The 21,993-nt window shown below is 33.5% G+C and overlaps 3 protein-coding genes across 3 annotated transcripts; 1 reads left to right on the forward strand and 2 right to left on the reverse strand.

Annotated features, from left to right (window-relative positions):
* Nucleotides 1-2,217: 2,217 nt before the first annotated feature.
* Z520_01255 (uncharacterized protein) lies at nucleotides 2,218-3,261 on the reverse strand (the record flags this gene model as incomplete). The annotated part of the gene is made up of 2 exons (XM_016771773.1): nucleotides 2,218-2,965; nucleotides 3,029-3,261. 2 exons carry the CDS (start codon nucleotides 3,259-3,261, stop codon nucleotides 2,218-2,220), a joined length of 981 nt encoding a protein of 326 aa, XP_016636912.1.
* A 776-nt stretch (nucleotides 3,262-4,037) lies between these two features.
* Z520_01256 (uncharacterized protein) lies at nucleotides 4,038-7,028 on the forward strand (the record flags this gene model as incomplete). The annotated part of the gene is made up of 3 exons (XM_016771774.1): nucleotides 4,038-5,769; nucleotides 6,123-6,467; nucleotides 6,523-7,028. The coding sequence occupies 3 exons, from the start codon at nucleotides 4,038-4,040 to the stop codon at nucleotides 7,026-7,028; spliced, it is 2,583 nt and encodes an 860-aa protein (XP_016636913.1).
* A 13,971-nt stretch (nucleotides 7,029-20,999) lies between these two features.
* Nucleotides 21,000-21,800, reverse strand: Z520_01257 (uncharacterized protein; the record flags this gene model as incomplete). Its single annotated transcript, XM_016771775.1, has 3 exons — nucleotides 21,000-21,307; nucleotides 21,370-21,605; nucleotides 21,691-21,800. 3 exons carry the CDS (start codon nucleotides 21,798-21,800, stop codon nucleotides 21,000-21,002), a joined length of 654 nt encoding a protein of 217 aa, XP_016636914.1.
* Nucleotides 21,801-21,993: the final 193 nt, after the last annotated feature.

A 21,993-nucleotide genomic window follows, 5' to 3' on the forward strand; every position in this document is an offset into this window, starting at 1 on the left:
ATCACAGTCTCTTATCCCAGCATATCCGTAGGCAGCTCTACTACTTCGCTAAACATTACTGATACCATAAAGTAGGAGATCTTAGCATTCAAGTAGATCCGATCGATGCCCTATAGACGATCTTTATTCGAAAAACAAATCAATAAGCACAATACGAATAATTCGAGACGAAGTGGGTGTTTCATTTGAGGATCCTAAGCTATAACTCCGTCACAAATTGATCGCGAGCCTCTCTCAGAAGATACAGTAGGATACCTATCTATAATAAACTGGCCAACGGGCAAGAGTTAGCTACATATTACGAACAGGCCAAGAGGACGGCCAACGCACAAGAACAAAGAGAAGGTTTGCCGAGAGGAGTGACGACACAACCTAAGGCACGTGACGTGCTCTGTCGTGCTCCCAAGGCTGAACAGAGCCATACAGATCTATACGAATCTCCTTTGTCTATATAGTCTCAGCACAATCCATAGCTTTCCGGCATAGTCAACCTCAATTACAAAATAATCGAGTTGTTCTCGATTACTCGCTTTGCGTATAGCTATATACTATACACTTGGTTTCCATCTCTGCTACATTGAGCCCCACTACTATATTACCAAGTAAACCGCTTCGGGTTTGCTCGTTGATACCTCACGTGTTGTAAGGCGACTCGTAACATAACGTCGACATTAATAATCTTAAGTAGACCTAGCTTAAGGAGGATCTAGAGTAAGTATAGAGCTAGTATTAAAGCGAGTAAGGAAAACTTAAGATCTCGCTTTAGAGAAGATATAATTATCTAAATAATAACGTTATATAACCTTAACTTAATTCTCCTAGCGAGTCTTAGGATCGAGGACTAAGACTACTCTATAGACTATTTTAATAATAGTATCGCTAAGAAGAGCTATTATATAAGGATCGATCTTATTCTCTAGAAGATTATAAATAAGAAGGATAAATTTAGCGTCACGGCGATACTTATTCTTTAAATAGGTAGTACTCGGATCTAGATCTATTAGAGAGACCGTAGCTAATATAGTAGAAGATACGGGGCCCGGTAGAAAGTTACTATTAATAGACGATCTAGCTATAGAAGAGAGTCTAGTAATTATAGATTCTATAACGTCTAATTAGTAATCTAGTAATAATAAAGAGTCGAAAGTTTAATAGCTTAAGTTAGAAGGACTAGTAACTAATAGCTAGGTAGTTTACGGACCTTAGTTTAGACGTTAATTAACCGAATAAAAGCCTAAGTCTAGTAACTAAGTAGAATCTCTAGATATCGTTAAGGTCGAGCTTTAGGTTCCGGAAAGGGGTTCTCTTAGTTACTAGAAAGCGGGAGTCTAATAGACTATAGATAGCCTAATAGGAAGAGGATAAGAAGTATTTTAGATATTATAGGGGAAACGATTAGGAAGATTTATCCTACTCCTAGGAATAAATAAGATTAGGTATAGAGGTGGTAACGAAGGCTCTTATTAAGATTATATTAGAAAAGCTCCTATTACCTATAGTGTACTTCTTTCCTACTCTTCTATAAGTGATATCCGTAATATAATTACTTTAGGTGAAAGAGATAGGGGCGTATTTTAGGTAAGCGCTAGGTTACTATCGAGCGTTCTCTATCGTAAACGGACCGGAGTATAAGAAGTAGATAGAGATAGGGACTATAAGGACTAAGCCGTAGATTAAGTAGATCTAGCGCTTTAAGATAGCGATCTAGGTAGTAGTAGTCTACCGTTACGTCTTCCTAAGCCTAACTATTAAGTATCGATATTTAAATTTTAAAGTTCTCTTCTACTAATATTTCTCGATATAAAGACTTTATTAAGATATTATAGAGGAGGATTCGGTAAGTAGACGAGATAGAGGAAAGTCGATATATAAAAGACGACCGAGTATAATACTACGGAAGACCTTCGAGGATCGCTCTAAATCTTATAGTAAGATTTTTAGCGGAGAAAGCGTTACTACTAGTTTGTTGTAAGACGTTAACTAAATAGGTCTTGATACTAGTCTACAACTAGGAAAAAGGGAGATAGTTACCGTAATGGTAAGGGTTGTTTATTTATGTCTATTCTGTCTACCGAGAGATAAGAACGAGAGTCTATAACTCGACTTGCTAAAATAAAGAGGCTGTAGAGTCAGGCTAGTCTAAACTCGTGCTAGCGTCGCACGTGACAACCCGGCAGCCAGAATGATATTCGATGGGATCTCGCACATGACATACACCTACAGCCCATTCTCACCGCGCTTCAATCCGTTCTCAGCTATAACTTCAAGCACCTTTGCCGCCTCGCCAACGGTACGGCAGAATAGAACCATAACAATAACATTCGTGAAACCCATCTCCTCACGCAGTCGCTTAATCGTTTTACATTCGAGCGCGAATCCTTCTTTATACCGCGGTGAGTAGTAACGTGAGGCACCACGAAATCTCAGCATTTGGTTTTCTTCTTTTAGCTCAAACTCTTCTCCTCCTATAAGACTAGCATATTTATTGGTCTTGAAGTCACTTAAACGGATAATTGCTAGCTTAGGATAGACTGCCGCACACAGACAGGCCAGTCCTCGTGCAAGCTTATCAACGAAATACTCTAGCTTATCCGCGTAGCCTACGGTCAGTCTGGCAATTTCTCTCTTGGCCTTTTCATTCTTCAGGTGGTCAAAGCGAACAAGTGCCATTAGATGCACTTGAATGTGACTACTGACAACGAATTCCATGCGTGCAAGACCGATGATATCAGCCGGGAGTCTCCACCAGCGATAGGCGGATGCGGGACTGGCCAGGTTGAGTATGACTTTCGTACGGGTTGGTGAAAGACCGGTGATGTCCAGCTCTTTGGTAGTGATATCAGCGATCCCTTCGTAGACAAAACCTTCATCGCCTTCTGCGCAGGAAACAGTAACATCTTGGCCTGTGTGAAGGACGTATGTGGCATTGCCGGTGCCCACGACCGCAGGGACACCGAGCTCACGACTGATAATAGCAGCATGAGATGTACGACCGCCGTAGTCCGTGCGGGTCAGTTGTTTCCGTCACCAAGATTGAGCCGTCAATAATTTGTCGATATCCCTAGCTGTTTCGATGAGGCAAAGACGGCCAGTGACGTTGGCCTCTCCGACGGACAGCCCTCTAGTGAGAAGACGACCCTTCTTGCCGATACTGTATATTTTGAAGACGCCGGCTTCACGACGGGCCTGGACTGTTTCTGGACGTGCTTGGACGACGAATAATTTGCCTAAGCCACCGTCCTTTGCCCATTCTATATCCATTGGACAGCCGTAGTGCTTCTAATGAACAGCCCAAGAGGCCCCGTCGAAAACCCGAGGAAATCGGGAGGCTGTATAAATGTGAGTGGAATGGTTGCGAAAAAGCTCATGGCAATTTGAATCACCTGAATGTGCATATGTTGAAGCATTCTCATGGACCAAAAAGAAACGCTAAAGGTGATAATCCTCTCGCTTCTCAATATATTATCTAACTCGACACTAGGCCGGGGGGATGGCTATGTATAGGTGGGACCGTGGAACGGACGGGCCGGGCAGCAGTCACATAGTGGATCCAAGCGCTGGAACCTGTTAGGCCCATCCAATAGCTAAGCCTCCAGGCCGATTCAAAAGCAGCCCGCTTGATACTTTTGACTGAGGCGTCCGGGAAATTTCTGCCGGATGAAAGTACAATCAAGTTGACAACGAAGAGTGGAGGTGTCCGGCGAACGGGCATTCGCCTCGCGATAACTCCGGCCAAGCCAACGTAGGGGAATAGTTTAACCCTGCCCCAACTTCCCCTTCGGCCAATCAATCCTCAACGGTTCGGGTCCAGGAGCTAAGGTCCTCGCATTGCCAGGATCTCGATCTCCACCTCTATACCAAGGTACGTTGTTTGTTCCCGTTCAAAACGGGTATTTTCGGAAGCTGGAAACCTTAACCGTAAGTGTCCTTTCTCAAGTACAAACACTGTACCTGACAGTGGCATTTTTGTTTCAATCTCCAACCTTATCTAGATATTGCTGTATTCCCTACTAGCTGTGGACAGCAGGTCAACCATCATGAATTGCCCAAGCCGTCCAGATCAGATCGATGTCGATAAGCACCCGGGTTGGAACCAAAGTCCCCATGAAATGAATTCTGACGCTACCACTAGGGCAGATCTCAATGGTGTGGTTAATCAACGAGCGCGGAGAGAGCACGAAAGCTCGATACATCTCGATTCCAAGTGTACTGCTCCATTAGTACTGGGCATTCAGGATAACACCAGGGACGGTGGCCCGAGCACCGCAGCGAATACTTGTGACGGCGACCGGAACAAAGCCGTTGAATTCGAGACTGAGATCTCGACCTGTACACAGACGGACGGTACCGCAGGAGCTAGGGCCCCCCAGCCACGGCCATGGCATTCCAAGACTCTGGATGTCATGTTCAAGTATGCCAAATTCGTGGGCCCAGGTTTCATCATTTCTGTGGCTTACATCGACCCTGGCAACTACGCGACTGATGTTCAAGCCGGGGCAGAAACACGCTACCGCCATCTGTTCATAATCCTCTTGTCTAACCTCATCGCTATCTTCTTGCAGTCCTTGTGCATCAGGCTTGGTAGTGTAACCGGGCTGAACTTGGCCGAGAACTGTCGAAAGCACTTACCTCGATACGTGGTCTACTTCCTCTGGATCATTGCAGAAGCTGCGATCGTTGCGACCGATGTCGCTGAAGTCCTTGGCACGGCAATATCACTCAACTTACTGTTCCACATTCCGCTGGTGGCTGGCTGCGCCATTAGCTTGGTCGACGTGTTCATACTTTTAGCCTTCTACAATCCAGAGGACGGGTCAATTAGAAGGCTCCGCTTCTTCGAATACTTCGTTTCAGCACTCGTACTGGGCGTTTTTATCTGCTTCTGCATTCAGCTGACGTATATCCGCCATACATCAGCCAGAGAAGTGTTTCTGGGGTTTGTCCCTTCATCGGCTGTCATAGACGGGAATGGTGTCTACCTTTCTTGTGGTATCATAGGAGCCACGGTAATGCCACACGCAATTTTCCTCGGCTCTGGTATTGTTCAGCCACGACTCAAACTATTCGACGAACATTACGACGCTTCCACACCTCCGGCGTACACGGAAACGCAGGATCTTAAGGACAAATATCGACCTTCAATCCAAGCCATCCGATCATGTCTCACGTACTCGATTGTCGAGCTTGTCACAGCCCTCTTTACTTTTGCTCTGTTTGTCAACAGCGCCATACTTATCGTCGCAGGTGCCTCGCTGTACGGCAATAACGATGCGGCCAACGCTGACCTCTTTGGAATCCACGCGCTGTTAGACCAGACATTAGGGAAAGTTGCCGGTGTCATCTTCGCCCTCGCTCTTCTCATGTCCGGCACTTCTGCGGGGATTGTCTGCACGATGGCAGGCCAAATGGTCTCGGAAGGCATGCTGCAGTGGCAGACCAGACCATGGGTGCGCAGGCTGGTCACTCGATCGATCAGTATCATCCCCAGTATCGTTGTCGCCGCAGCCGTTGGCAAAAAGGGCGTGAGCGAGGCACTGAACAATAGTCAGATTGCGCTGAGCGTTGCGCTGCCGTTCGTGTCAGCGCCGCTGATCTGGTTCACCTGCAAGTCTAGCATCATGACAGTGACCTCGGATGCCGATGGCAACAGGGTCGACGAGGGCATCAGTGTCAATATGCGGAACAGCTGGTGGGTGGCGGTCTTGGGTGTTCTCGTCTGGCTGCTTCTGGTGGTACTGAACGTGGCACTAATTGTCCTTGCTGGCCTCGGTAAAGGTTAGAAACCGCGATGAGTCGGCCGTTGATATCGAAGCCGCGAAGTTATGCGGTCAAGTCATGTCTGCGAGAACCCGTTTGCGACGAGAATGGACTGCCACCAGTGGCCCACGGAGGTGAAGCTCAAACAACACATTCTTTAAAGATGGATTTCTGGCTCAGCTTCAATAATACTGCGAAGACAGCTGATGCTGCACACTGCACACGTTGCAACTCAGGCACATAGGTAGAGAATGCGCAACGAAATTCCTGCCCGTCTTTGCTTTGTCGTGGCCCGCAAGCGCTCAGTTTCTGTAATCGTCTCGCTCGCGACTTAAGCATCGGCTAACTATATCTTTACGAAAAAGATGGCCTGAGAACTTATGGTGACGACGAAGATCATGATCGCGAGCCTCCGTGGACTACCAAGCGAGTTTTGGCCTTAGTTGCCCAGGCTTTCCTGTGGACTGGTTCTCAGATCCCTGTCTATCTTCTCGGCGGCATCACGCCCTATATTTACAGCGACATCGGCGGAGTAGACCGATGGACCTGGCTTGTCCTTGCCTATCTCTTAACCCTCGCCTCCATTTGCCCTTTTGTGGGCTCCCTATCTGACTTGATTGGACGTCGCTATGTCTCCCTCTTGGGCTCTGTCCTCCTGATTGTTGCCATGATCATTGCCGGCACGGCTAAAGACATGGACACTTTTATCGGTGAGTCTTTTGAAGTCTTCTCTGACAAAACCCACGTATCTAACCTCTTCGACAGCTGGGATGGGAATTTCTGGTGTGGGCGCCGGCATATGCGAACTCAACTCCCTTGCGGTCACATCAGAATTGGCACCAACACGCAAGCGGGGAGTTTACGTTGCCATCCTCGTCTTCACCATAGTGCCCTTCTGTCCCTCCGTTCTCTATGGTCAGTTGATCGCCTATCACGGTACCTGGAGATACTGCGCCCTCCTATCAGGCATCTGGGCCGCCATCGGCTTCTTCGGCACCCTATTTTTCTATTTCCCTCCTCCACGTCCTAATTCTCGAGGACTTACGAAGAAGGAAATGATCGGCGAAATCGATTTTGTTGGAGGCTTTCTCAGTATATCTGGCTTGGTCCTGTTCCTCGCTGGTTTGCAATGGGGTGGTTACCAATACAAATGGTCCTCCGCTCACGCCCTGGTCCCACTGATTCTAGGTGCATTTTTGGTCTTCGTGGCCTTCCCCATCTGGGAAATCAAATTTGCCGAGTTTCGCATGTTTCCTTCTCGGATGAAGTAGGAGGCCAGGAACCGTTCTAAACCGCCTTCCCCTTAGCGCGATAGGGGTTTATCGGTCTTCTTTCTCCGGTAGAACCTCATAAATAGTGGTTTATAACGCTATCTTAGATAATATATTTTAAAGTTATCTCATCGGAGTTAGGGATCGTCTATAATTATTCTCTAATAAACCTCGTGAAATAGTAATCGACCTTTTTAGATTCCCTTTTAATTCTTAATTAAGAAGACGTAGTGATAACTTAAAACGGAGCTAGGCGCCTATAGTAGCGAATAGCGTACGGACTAGACTATTATCTAAGCGCCTATTCCGTAAGTATAGAGAGTAGTCGAAAGGTATCGTCTAGAAAATCTTCTAGCTCGCGATATTACTAGACGGATTAAGAATAATATTATAATTATAATATAATATTAAATATATTTATACTATCTATTACTACGATACTTCTAGCGCCTTCGGCGTCTCTACCTTCTTTATCTCGTCCTCCTACCTTTCTACTTCTTCTTAGTTTTCTTATTTCGTCTCTTTCTATAATAATCTATATCTTAGAGTTTAAGCCGGAGCGTAATCTTAGGTTAGCCGACTCGTAGTCGTATACGAAGACTACTCGGACTACTTAAGCTACTCGAGCTAGAATGACGATCTTCTATTTTAATACGCTCTCTCTCTCTCTATTATATATCTTCTAGACTAGGATAGATTAATATCTCCGTTAACGATTCGACTAGATTATAATACCGCGCGAGTTTAAGAGTATTTAATATAATTTTACTTAATTCGCTTATCGTATCTCTCAATAAAGAAGAAATAGAAAGTAAGAATAAGTAAAGATATTAATCGAATAGAGTATTAAAATTTAAATCGTCCTCTATCTCTAATAACGAATATCTAAAATCGGGAATCTTTTCGACGTCTCTTATTTTATTATCGTATATACTTATAATACTAGCTAATGAAATAGATAAAGAGTTTATAGAGAAGAGTCGAGAAAATAGATAGCGATCGCTAGTATATAAGTTAGAGCTATTATCTAGAGATCTATTTTCGTTATTATACTAACTTAAGATCTTAAAGATATTATCTAGATCGTCGTCAATCTCCGTATAGTTAAGATTTAAGATTATCGAGTCCTCTACGCTAGGTATCTCGACACTTTACGCTTCTTTCTATTAAGTTATATCTTGTCTTACTCTATGATAATTACTATCTTTAATAGTCTATCCTAGTCTACCCTATTAGGGATAAAGTGTATAATATATAGTAATTAATAGATAAATCTTATAAGTTCTTTATTATCTATAGACGTCGACTAATTCCGAAATGTATTAACTCGCTTTATTACTAGATATATACCCTAGTGATCTGTATAATAGTCTAAGATCTTAATCTTAGGGATAAAGAATCTATACTTCTTCGGATTTAGGGTTATTAACTTAAGTTAATCCCCGAATAAACCTATATTAGTATATCTCTAAATATATCGAAACGTAGAACATACCGTTCTAGGGGAGTATTCGTATATCGGAAAAGGTAAAGAAATAATAACGATATCGATAGTATCACTATAAAGTCTTAATATGATAATAAGATCCGAGTCGTCTAAAGTAGTTCGCTATATCGACCGAGATTATACGTATTCGAGATGCTAGGAGTATAATGTAGTCGCGTATCTACTAGAAGCGTAGGCTAATATCGGAGATATAGATAACGACGAAGATCTAATTACGGGTTGCGAGAGAGGATATACACTATACGATAGTTATAGAGACGATAGAATAGTTATCGATAAAGAAGACGAGAACTTAACAATATATAACGATATTGTCTCCCGATAGTACGTCGTCCTCAATACGGATAGCGAGAAAGTAGAAATCGCAATAAACTATTAAGATATAAAACTATATAAGGAAGACTATATATACGACGGAGAATACCGACACGTTATATTTATACTATATAGACTCCTAAGAGCGATAATACGTAAGGTTACTCTTTAGTAGTATTAGGATTAAGACTATAAAGAAAAGGAGAACTCCTATACGTACTAATCGGTAGAATCTAATACGATTAGGATTAATATACTAGAAGAAACTATAGTAGAAGTCGTCTAATAGAGAACTTAGAAAGAGTTAGTCTAGAGAGAAAAAGAGGTTATTATAGAGCTAATATTCTCTCGGATAGGACTATTAAGGAAATGGAAAGTAATCGATAATCGATATAATCTAGATTATTACTATAGAAGACTAGAGTATAACGGGATACTCTACGAAGAAAAAGATAAATATCTATATTATTATAACGTCGATCCGAAATACCTAGAGTTTCCAATACCTAAGGAAGTATATATACTACTACTAGCTACTAGCGTTATATACGAAGAATAAGAGTATCCTTAGAGGAAAGAGTTATACGTATACTATTATAATAGCAACTTAAATATGATATTCGTTAATAGCCTAGAAGGCAATGGGAGCCCTAACTAGCTATATATCTTGGACGAACTAGTTAACGATAGGGCCGAGGGTGTGAGGGTTTCTAAAGTTAGAGAATAAAAGTATTTCTAGATTATCTAATATAATAATCTTTAAGTAGTTCGTAACTATTTCGCGTTCCGTATCTACTATAGAAAAGAGTATAAATATATATAATTTCTCTTTTAATAAAGATATATATTTAATAGAGATATACTATTCTATATCTAAATCTATATTTCTTATTTCCGTTATAAAGACTATTATTTTATATTATCTCAATATTCATCTCTAGATAAGGGATATTAACGGCGTTAGATCTACTTTAAGTTTAGCTTTTATAATCGATATTAGTATTTAATATAGAGTTCTTCCTAGAGTAAATAACTTCTTCTCTATATTTACGATTACTATATACTTAAAAAGTATATTATTAGCTATAAATATATTATAGGAAAGTCTAGATAGAATATAGATCGAACTCTAGATAGTTACTATATATCTATTATTTAACTATAGATAAATATTAATATTTATATACTAAGTTATCTTATATCTTTCTTTTATAATATTTATCTTTATTTTACTCTTCGCTATCTTAATCTAGATATCTTAAAAGAACTTCTTAAGATATTTCTAGTTTATAACGGAGATAGAAAAGTTTATATTAATATAAATAGATACTATCTTACTTAATAATTTATTATAATATATCGCTCTAGCTATATTATACTATTTATAGTCTTCTCTAAAGATAGAGTCTTACTTAGTCTTATTTAGCTATCTAGTATCTAGATTTACTATCTTAGTTAACGAAAACTTATCTAGAGTTATTTATAATCGAGACTCGTATATAGCGACTTATTTTATAATATATATATTTAAAATATTAATATCTAAATTCGCTTTCTCGTTTATTATAAATAGATCGTAATTTTTTAAAAGATAATCGCTATCTTAGTTAATCTTTTTTATTTATTTTCTAATTCCGATCTTAAGTTAAATTAGTATTTTATAAGATATATTATATTCTCGTCGTTATTATTTTCGTTATAATTCTATAATTTATACTCTCTTATTATTCTTAACTAGATAAGCTTTCTAGTCCTTAGAATCTCTTAATTAAGGTCTAAATAATCTATTACTTTACTATTATTACTACTTAAGTTAGCGATTATATTTCTTCTAGTTTATAGATTTACTATTACTTAGTTTATATAAAGATAATATATTAACTTTAACTACTCTATTATTCTCTTCTAAACTACGCTTTTAGTTTTACTTCTAGATATTATACTTATATCTTTAGAATCTATCTTAGTTATCTTAAAATTAGTTAATATATATATTATTATTCTCTATTCTCGCCTAGAATTAGGCTAATCTAGCTCTTATCTATAACTTATATAAGTCTATAACTAGGATTTAGTTCTATCTAACTTATATATAGAAATCCTACTATCTTTCTATATTAATAATAGATATAATATATCTAATTTCCGAATCTAGACTATTCTAAATCTCTTATATTAATATAGTTTAGTCTATAATATCGATATCTTAGAGATATATTCTCTTTTAACGAAGATACTAGTTTAGCGATAATTTATTTATTTAAGAAAAGCGAAAATAGATCTTCTTAGTCTTCTTATATATCTTAATTAAGTTAGTTTTAAACTCTATCTTAAGCTAATTATTCTACTCTTCTAAGAAATAATTTATAGCTTCTCTAATCTCTTAAGATAATTAGCTATACTAGATTATAATATCTTCTTTTAAATAATAAGAAAATACTTAAAGTATCTTTAACTCTTTCTTAGTTATTATTATTACTTTATATCTATTAATAAATAATATAATTAAGTTATCTTAGGAAAGAATTCCACGCAATAGGTTACGCGAAGTTACGAATAGCTCCGAGAGAGTAAGAAGAGAACCGATAGGATAGAAAAGACGAGAAACCCTATAGGATATAGAGAAATATCTCTATAAACGTAGACGGTAGAAGGAAACGCTCTCTAGCGATACTATCTATATATATCTACGCGCACTCTCTACGCGTTACGAACGCGATCGAAAGAAAAACGCGTAATTATATAATTAGAAAATACTAAATATAATCGAATAGATTCTATAAAATATAAAGGAAATTAAGAAGAAGATAATAGAAAACGAGGAAAGCTAAAATTATATCTAGAGCTAAATTACGGCCTTTCCGTCCTTTTCCTAAACTTACTAAACGGACTACTATATATCTATAAAAAGACGCGATTAGAAACTTATAGTTATAATTAAAGAAGAGAGAGAACGAAACTAGATTAGAAATATAAGTATTAAAAGTCTTCTTAACGCGATATAATAAAAGAAACTAAAGAGAGTAACGGAAGATATACTTATATTTAGGAAACTATCTAGTAAAGATTTCCTAATAACTATAATTTATATAGAATTAAGACTATAACTCGAAAAGAGTAATAAATAAATATATATTATTATATTATCGACGAGAGTAAAGAAAATAATATTTATAGTATTTATCTATTTAATTAGAAAAGATAAAATTAATATCTCGTAATAGTTATAAATTATTACGAAACTCTACGAGTAAAATTTATAACTCTATTCTAATCTAGAAATTCTCTAAATAGTCTAGCTAAAGAGTATTAAATCTAATAATAAAGTAATAAGATCGCTAATAGTTAAAGTCTCGACCGTAATAACGATAAATTAACTAATTACGGAAGATCTCGTACTAAACTACGAAATTAAGGATTATAAACGATTTATTAAGAAGATAAAAGTAATATAATATTATAACTATTAATAATTTAGCTATATAGTTAGCGTCTATAAAAATAATATTATTTACACTAATTATATTAAGAACTATATCTTAAGAAATTACTTATTACTAGATAGTACTCTAAGAAAATACGCGTTATATAAAGAGAAATATAGAGTCTAGGAAAGAAGATACTAAATCTAGAGAATAAAAAGATAAAAGATATAGAAACTTAAGAAATTAATCTATAGATTCTATCTCGAAGTATTACGAAAGGATATAAAAGAATCCGAAAGTTAAGAAACGAAATTAATAGAGAATATTAAGTCGTTAATTAATAAATAAAGAGAAAGACTTATAAATCTAGCTATAGTAGATAGAAATCTAAAATAAATATAACTAAACTTAATAGGGAAATATATAGCTAGTAATCTCTCGCTACTATCTATAAGAGAATAGAATAAGTCTCTCTTAAAGCGCGCTTAAGAAGATATAGAAATCGAAAGCTTAAATAGAGAATTAATTAACTACGAATAAATACGAATAGACTTAAGATTCTATAATATAATATTAATTACGATTATAAAAGTATAACTATCCCATTATTTAAGGATATAAAGATATATAAATTTAATATTATTATAATATAAGAACTATAAAGAAATCTATTCGTTATAATAAGTTATTATCTATTATATCTATCTTTCTATCTAGAATATCCGCCTTTTCTTAATATAAGAGTTTATTACTATATTAATAAATATCTTAATCTTAACTCTTAGAGAGTTACGAACTACTTCGTAGACTACTAGATAATTATAATAGATCTAGATAGAGATTCTACTCTAATTAATATATATAATATCTATAATCTAAGCTCTTAATTATATATAACGCGACTTAAGAAAGTCTTTATAATCCTTCTTAAGAAGTTATATTCGAACGTAATAAATATTATTTTCGAAGACTTTAATCTTTATTATTCGTTATAGAATAACTTTAAATACCTTATTATATATAAAGCGACTAATACTCTACTCGATATAACTAGAGAATACTTACTATTATTTATAATATTCTTCGGTCTTATTATCTAGGCGAAAAGAGAAATTAATAGTATAATTAATCTTATATTTCTCTTAAAATCGGTAATTTTAAGAGTATTATAATATAATATAAGATAAGATATTATCTAATTATTAGATTATTTACTAATTAAGATATTAATTAAAGCTAATCTAAAACTAATTATATCTAATAGAAGAAGAAACTAGAAAAAGATTAACTAGGATATTTTCCTTAAGATACTAGAATAAGAAGATCTAATAGCTACGATAATATAGAATAAGATCTAATTTAATTAGGCCGTTTACGATATTATAAGACTAGTTATAAACGCGATCGAATAGATAATATCGTAGATAAAAGAGTCGGAATATAGTAAACTCTAATAGAATAAGAAATATATCTAGATTATTATTAACTATAGAGAAACTTATCTTAAATACTTACGTATTAATACGAAAAATTTCCTAGAGTTACGGAAAGCTACGAGAAATATAAAGATAACCGCGATAAAGAGAGCGAAATAATAAAGATTTAGATATAGTATAGCTAAAACTATAAATACTCTCGAGAATCTCTAGAGAGTTTATAAATAGACGAAATAAATAGAGACTTCTTATAATATACTATAACTCCTCGAAATTATATAATATATAAATAGAAAAGAAGAAAAGCTTATAAATCTTTAGGATAAACTCTAGACTCTAAAGATATAATTTTTCCTCGACGAGATATAAATAAATATAAGCGATATTAAGATAGCGACTTATTAATAACTTCTAGATACTAAAAAATAGATTAAGAAGAAAGAAGTCTCTATAATAATATAAAGCGTTATAAATAGGAAAGTATTAGAACTAGATTAAATCCTAAACTCGATAATAAAAGCGATTTTCCTATAGTTTATCTCGCGACTAGTTTCGATCTTTATCGCGTCGTTATAACTTAAATATTATCCTAAAGAGTAGAAATAATTAATTATTCTTATATTAAGAAAGCTAAGTAAAATAGATTATATCTTAATAAGAGTATATTAACTAATTATATTTCTAAATACTATAGAAAAGTTCCTTAAGATTATAATAACTAGAAGACTATCGAAACTAGTTAAGACTTATTATCTCCTACTTAATAAGTAAATAAAAGTAAAAAAGAGATATTTAGTCGAGATAGCTCTTTAGTTAATTATCGAGTAAATCTCTATAATTTAGAATCTCTCGAGATAATTATAAATAGCTATAATATTAAGTATAGATATTATAGAAACTTTCGATAACGTATCTAGATCGAGACTAGTTTATAATCTAAAGAAGAGACGAATCTTAACGCTCTTAATTAACTAGACTAAAAGCTTCCTAAAAGAGAAAATAACGAAATTAAGAGTAATAAAGAGAGAGTCCTCGTACTTTAATATAATCGAGAGTATCTTATAGAGCTTGTTAATATCCCTAATCTTATTTCTTTTCTTTATCGCGGATTTACTAAATTATATAAATAATAAAGAACTTTATACTACTTTAATTAGATTTATTAACGATATTAATATCCTAATATATAGTAAATTAATCGAATATAATTACGAGAAACTATAGAGAATCTATAGGGAATATTAGTAATAAATAGCTATTTATAAAGCTAAATTCGCCCTAGAGAAGTATAAACTAATCTACTTTATAAGAAGATCTAGAAACTTTAATATAACGACTATAATTAATATCGACGAGATATAATTTAAGATAAAATCTTATATTTAAATACTAGAAGTATAGATAGACTTAAAGCTTAGATAGATATTATATACTTAATAAATAAAGAGTAAGTTTAAGATATAACTACTTATAATAAAGAGAATAACTATCTTAATATAGAGAGCGATATTCTATTAAGCTTACCTTATCTACTTCGCGATACTATACTTTATAATAAATTATATATTAAATATATAATTCGACTCGAAGTTAACTAAACTAACTATAAAAGCTATCTTAAAAAAGCTTAAAACTCTTTAGAATCGAGATCTATATTAGATCCTAGAAATATATAAAATAGTAGAAGAATCTATACTAGAAAGAGAGTCGAAGATCCTATTAATAAATCTATATCTCGAGAAATAGATTATAATCTATCTAATTCGAACGTATATTATATAAACTAGTTAATTTATCTATATAGTCTACGAAAAGATTAGATTACGATACTTTACGATAAGATATAAGATACTATAATAAAAGTTAATATTAACTTAAATAAAACTCGCCTAGCTAAGATAGAGAATATCCGAATAATTCGATATATAAATACTTCTACTAAATTAAGTAGATTACGATAGAATATAGTCGAATTCGTAGTTAACTACGTAAAAAGAGTAAATAAAGAAGAAATAGGATAAAAAATAGATAAAATATATTAAATCTATCCTCTCTATAAGATAATTATTAATAACGACTATAATAAGTTATAATCTAAAGAAACTATATAAGAAAATAACTAAGATAATATACTTAATTATAATCTAAATCTAGATAGAGAAGATTAATCTTAATAGATTCTTAATAAATTAAAAGATCCTAGACTATTTATTATTATATAGTTACGACTAGTTACGATAAATAGCGAAATATATTATATACTACTATAAAAACTAGTAAAAATAAAGAACTTTACTTCTCTAACTTAAGTCGTAAAATAACTATTAGAAACTACTCGAAACTTTAAAAGAAATAAGAATAATAGCGAAATAGCTCTAGATAATAGAGTTATTTTCCTAGTTTAGTCTAGAAATAAATCTTAAAGTTTAAGATACTCTAGAATCGCGAAGAAAGAATTATAATAGAATATATCTAGTCTCGCTAGGAATATATCTCGCTATATCTAGAAGAAAATAATAATCTTTATATATATATATAAAAAAGAATTATAATAGAAAAATTATATTAATATATAAATAATTATAAGAGAAAACTACTATATAATAGGAAGGAGAAAGAGCGATCTCTAGGGATATATCTAGTATATAGCGAAGAATATTACTAGAGAATCCTAAAAATTACGGTTTCTTATAGACTAATATAATCTAATTATAAGTATCTATAATTAATAAGAAAAAGAGTCGCTATTATAAAGATAAAAGTATTAATAATACTAAGGGAAAGTTATAAGAGATTATAACTAGAAAAGAGCGAGAAATAAATAACGCTTCGTACTATCTAGATATTACGAAGAGCCTAACTAAGAAGAGAAGTATAAGAGATTATAACTAGAAAGAAATAGGAAATAAACTATATTTTATACTATCTAAGTACTAATAAAAAGTCTAATTAAGGAGAAGATTATAAGAAATCGCGACTAGAAGAGAAAGAAAAATAAAGAATATCTTATACTATTTAGAGACTAATAAAGAGCTCGAAGTCTAACTCTAGAATATCGTTATAAACCGTCTCTAGAAGACCTAAATAATCTAACTCTTAATTATTATAATAAAATCCTAGTATATATAGTCTATCTATCTATTTATCTAGTTATAAGTCGTTTTATTTACTTTCGTACTATTCTATCTATACTTTTACCGTAGAGACTAAGAAGAGATCAAGAGAAACTAATTATAACTAGAAATTATAAGAGATAAAGATTATTAACTTCGCGCGCGCTAATATAAAAATAACTAGTTTTCTTCGATTTAGAATCACTTATAATCGCCTTCTTAACGCGAGAAAGAGTAATATTAAAAGATAATATATACTTCTTTCTTTTATTTTACGTAAATTAAGTCTCTTTAGAGTACTTATAAGAGATTATAAACTATCTACGACTTTTATAAAGCTTCTTCTTAGTATCGAACTACTTAATATATATAATAATCTTATCTAAAAGAGTTATTTAAGTTAGTATAGTTCCGAATAGTAATAAAAAATTAATATCTATACTAAAAAGTATAATAATAATTAGCTCTCTTTAACTAATAGATATAATAACTATAAGCTATTATATAATTAGTATAAATATAACTAGTTACGACTAGAAATATATACTATTATAGAGTAATCTAACTATAGATATATAAGTCCTAAACTTACTTTAGAAATTAATATATTTAATATAAGCTAAGTAATAATTAGTTACGACTAATATTAATAGAAATTAACTTATTCTTATTATTTAACGTTCTCTTCTTCTAAATAAGATATATCTCGTCCTCGAAGAGACGCGAATCTAGTAAAGATAGATTAGTAAGATTATAATAGATTATAAAGAGAACTTATTTATCTATTACTTTACTAGAACTTTATCTTATTATTAAAATTACGCTAATCGATAATAGTTTAGACATTAGGAAAACCCTTCGTAATCGTTAATAATCTCCTAAACTAAAAAGAAAGTAAAAATATCTAGAGAATAGTATAATTACGACTAGAAAAGCGAATATATAACTCTTTACGAGATATAATAAAGATTTTAGGAAATAATTAGTTACGAATAGTTTAGGAAAGTAATAATAAAAAGAGAAAAATAATAAAGAAGAGGAAATAAAAAAGACGAAAGGTCTCGATAATAAATTATATAGAGAAGATAGCGATAATCGCTAAGAATAAAGCTAATAGTAAAGACTATTAGAAGAAATATAAAAGAATACCGATAATAATACTTCTTAAGATATTCGCTAGCGATAATAACTAGTATTTACTATAATAAGATAGTTACGACCTAGTATCTATCTTTACTCTAACTATATACTATAACTACGCGTAATCGCTCGTAACTACGCTATATATTACGATCGATATCTCTCCTAGATATATTATTTAGAGAATAAGGAAGAGAGAAAATAAAGTAAGGAAGATATCTTATATTTATCGAAATAATTCGGAGATATCTATAACGGTACGTAACGAAACGGTACGAAGAAGAACCTACTAAGATAAGGAAAAGATAATAGATTTTATACTCTAGAGGGTTTTCTCTATTTACTATAAATAGTATCTCGATATAAGCTATATAGCTTCTAGGAGTAGGAATAAAAAAAAAAAATAAAAAAAAATATAATTAAGTTATCTATTAAGTTCTAAACTATAATATCTTTTAGTATTAACTAAGCTTAATCTTAATATCTTAATAGCGAAGATAGTTTCTATACTAGATTAGATTTATTCTAAGGATATTAGTTCGATAGAGATAGATTAACTAGAAATAGATTAAAACTATACTATCTAGATTATAATCTCTAAAATCCCTACTATATAAATATATCTATCTTTCCTAGAGATATTCTAGATAGTTAGAAGTTATTCTACTAGCTAATATAAGATAGTTTAGTAACTAGATCTCTCTCTAGTTATTTCTAATTCCGCTATCTTAATATATTAAATATATATAGAATTAGTTATTATATAATTCTAGAGCTTTCCTAATACTACTCTAGCTTTTAAATTCTCTATCGTAGAACTTAAACTTTATTTAATAATAGGATTATCTCTTCTTTATACTATATCTTAATCTAGAGAAATTTATAAATAAATAAATAATTATATATTATTATAACGATAAGTTTAAACTACGGAGATATATTCCGTCTTAGTAGTATATAAGTCGGGAAAAGACCTAGTCTCGAGTTATTAGCTACTATCGTTAATATAAACTCGTATAAAGTCTAGACTAATACTAGACTATTATAATATATAATATTAGACTCTCGCTAATATAGTAAGTTTTCTTCTAACTATTAAAATCTATTAGCTAACTTATTTAGATATCTATCTCTCTTCGCTAATATCTACTATAGATTTTCTAACTATTATTTATAATATTAAATTTATTTTATTAATTCTTACTCTTTATATTAATCTAGAGTTTCTTATAAAGAAACTATATTCGGACTATAAGCTAGTTTCTTCTCTAGAAAGATTAGCGAAATAGCTACGCTAATATTCTAAATAAAGAGTCTCTTAAAATCTACTTTTACTTAAGTAGTTAGAGATAAAGAAATAGATTTATTTAGTAAAGAAGTAGATTTATTTAGTAAGAAAATAAATCTATTTACGCTATAGAAGTCTTTTAACTTCTAGATCTATATTATCGGAATATTAACTAGCTTATATCTTATCGCTATCTTCGATTTAAATAGCGAATATCGTTTAAGTTATAATTTAGATTAACTAACTCTAGTCTCTTCTACTTCTCTCTTTTAGACTAGTAAAGATTAACTTAATCTCTTAAATACGCTAAAATATAGTATTTCTATAATTATATTCTTTTAAGCTAGTTATAATTTAGATTATAATATCTTCTTTAATATATCTATTTTAGCTATTATCGTAGTTAAGATCGATCTCTTCTTAAACGAAGAGTTTCGAATCCTTAAACTATAACGAACTAGCTACGAGATAGATTCCTATTAAGATATAGATTATTAATTCTCTTTAAAGACTATAATAATAGAGATATTAGTCGAGATATAACTTAATATATTATTTAAGATCGTTCTTAATATTAAATCTATTATTAATCTAGTATTAAAATAATCTATTTATATCGTAAAATTCTTAGATAGTTCTATTAGATATTTATATTTCTATTCTCTAGAAAAATACTCTCTAATCTTATCTCGAGTTTAGATAATCTTATTTCCTAAGAGATCTAGATAAACTATTATCTTAGCGTTTTCTATATCTCTTTTAGAAATATATTAATAGAAAACTTTTATATTTAGATCTCTTCGATATTTATCTAGCTCTAGTAGAAATATAATATCGAATAGAAACTATTTCTTAATATAATAGATAAAGTCTCGTTAAGATAGAATTATTCTAATAACTTCTCGAAGAAAGACTTAAGTCTAGCTCTTAGAGTTTACTTTAATTATTTACTTAATTAATAAAAGTTCTTATAAGATAGTCTATTTAATAGTAAAGTATAAAGATTCTCCTTCTTTAGTTATAAAGTTAGATTCTAGAAAGATTTTATCTAGATTCCCTAGGATAGAGACTTCTAACGGTTACTTTAACGAAATAATACTAATAATTATCTTTTAATATCTCTTAATTATTTCTACTTTCGCGTTAACTAAAGGAATTCTTATAGATATTATACTTCTAAAAGTCGCTATAGAAGAGTATTATTAGGATAGATCGATCGCGAAATAGAGTAATTAAGCGATCTAGAACGTAGAAAGTAAAGATATAGGATATATAGGAGAATAACTCGAAAAGAGCTAATAAATTTATAAAAGGAGAAAAGATAGATAGAAAGATAGATTAGAAGGTAGATTATTATCGAAAGAGAAGAAGAGGAGGGATATTCGATAGTATCTAGGAAGGTTTAGACTAAGTCGATAAGAGCTTAGTTCTAGATAGTTAGAGACTTAGATTAAAGTTCTAGCTATCGTACCTTGTCGATTAGCGATAGACTATAGGTCGCTACCTATTAGTAGTCGAATTAAAAACTATAAAAAATAGCTAGAAATAAGAGCGTTACTACTATCTATTATAGGTATGAAAGGATCTCTCTAAATACTTATTATTCTATCTCTAAGCGACCTACGCTCCGGCTATCTAGAGGTAAAACGGTGCCAAGGCGCTATCCCTTGGCTAGGTAGTGGCTAGGTCGTGGGCAGGCACGGCCTGCCACAACTCGCTACGCGCTCGTTTATATTCAAGACGGTGATCAGGTGTTGGGCTCTGAAGGGCTTGGCGCGGCTGGCAGCACTAGAGCAGTCTTGATCAAGTCCTTGATCTCTCGCCCGTTCAGCTGCTCCTTGGCAAGTTCATCAAAGTCACTGTCGCCGATAGACGTGACCCCGGGTCCAAGTTTCTGGATGAAGCTGACCCAAACTTTTCGGTGGGAAGGCACGTCTGGATCGTGGTATGGAAGGACAAGATCGAGCCTCGATTTGGATGCAGGATCAATGACGCTGAGCCGATTCGTGGTCAAGAACATCAATCCTTGATAGTGTTCTAGCCGATGATGGAAGACTATGTAGATCAGTTGATGGTTCGCGACCACGACGATCATGATGCACGGTGAGCAAACATACTGGAAACGAGCTCGTTACGATCCAAGCTGTTACAATACCTCGCCTCAAGGAAGACATCGGCCTCGTCAAGCAACAGGATCGCATCCCACAGTTGACAGCACTCGAGGGCCTTCGAAAGACCGGCCTCGATTTTTTCAGGCGAGATACCAAGATCGCTGGCACTCACAATGTATAGAGGTACGTGCGACTTTCCGGCCACTTGGAACGTCAACCACTCAAGGGACGGTAAGAATGCACTGCAGATTGGTGAGCGGGATGATGTCGCCCTTTCTGCCAGGATTCTTGTCTTGATCTCTGGGAGCCTTCTCCACCTTTTCAGACGTCGTATCACTCGGAGGCCTTCCGACTCGTCTGACCAGCCTGTGGACGGCCCGGGGAGGAGTGGAAGACGAGCTGTCGCTATCTTTATCTTCTGAAATCATCGCATTCATTTTTGAGAGACTCTGAGCATCCCGCTCCTAGGTCGCATGAAGGCCATTTCTAACACTCTTCTACTTTTATCCCTCATCCTATCGGTTCTATACCTACCGGAGCGAACGCTGGCCTCCTTTAGTGCGTAAAAGGCTATGCCCACGACTATTATTTCTGCGTCTCCTTTGTACCTGGTCTTAGGCTATATATAGT

The sequence above is a fragment of the Fonsecaea multimorphosa genome (assembly GCF_000836435.1).
Source record: "Fonsecaea multimorphosa CBS 102226 unplaced genomic scaffold supercont1.2, whole genome shotgun sequence".
Classification (NCBI taxonomy): Eukaryota; Fungi; Ascomycota; class Eurotiomycetes; order Chaetothyriales; family Herpotrichiellaceae; genus Fonsecaea; species Fonsecaea multimorphosa.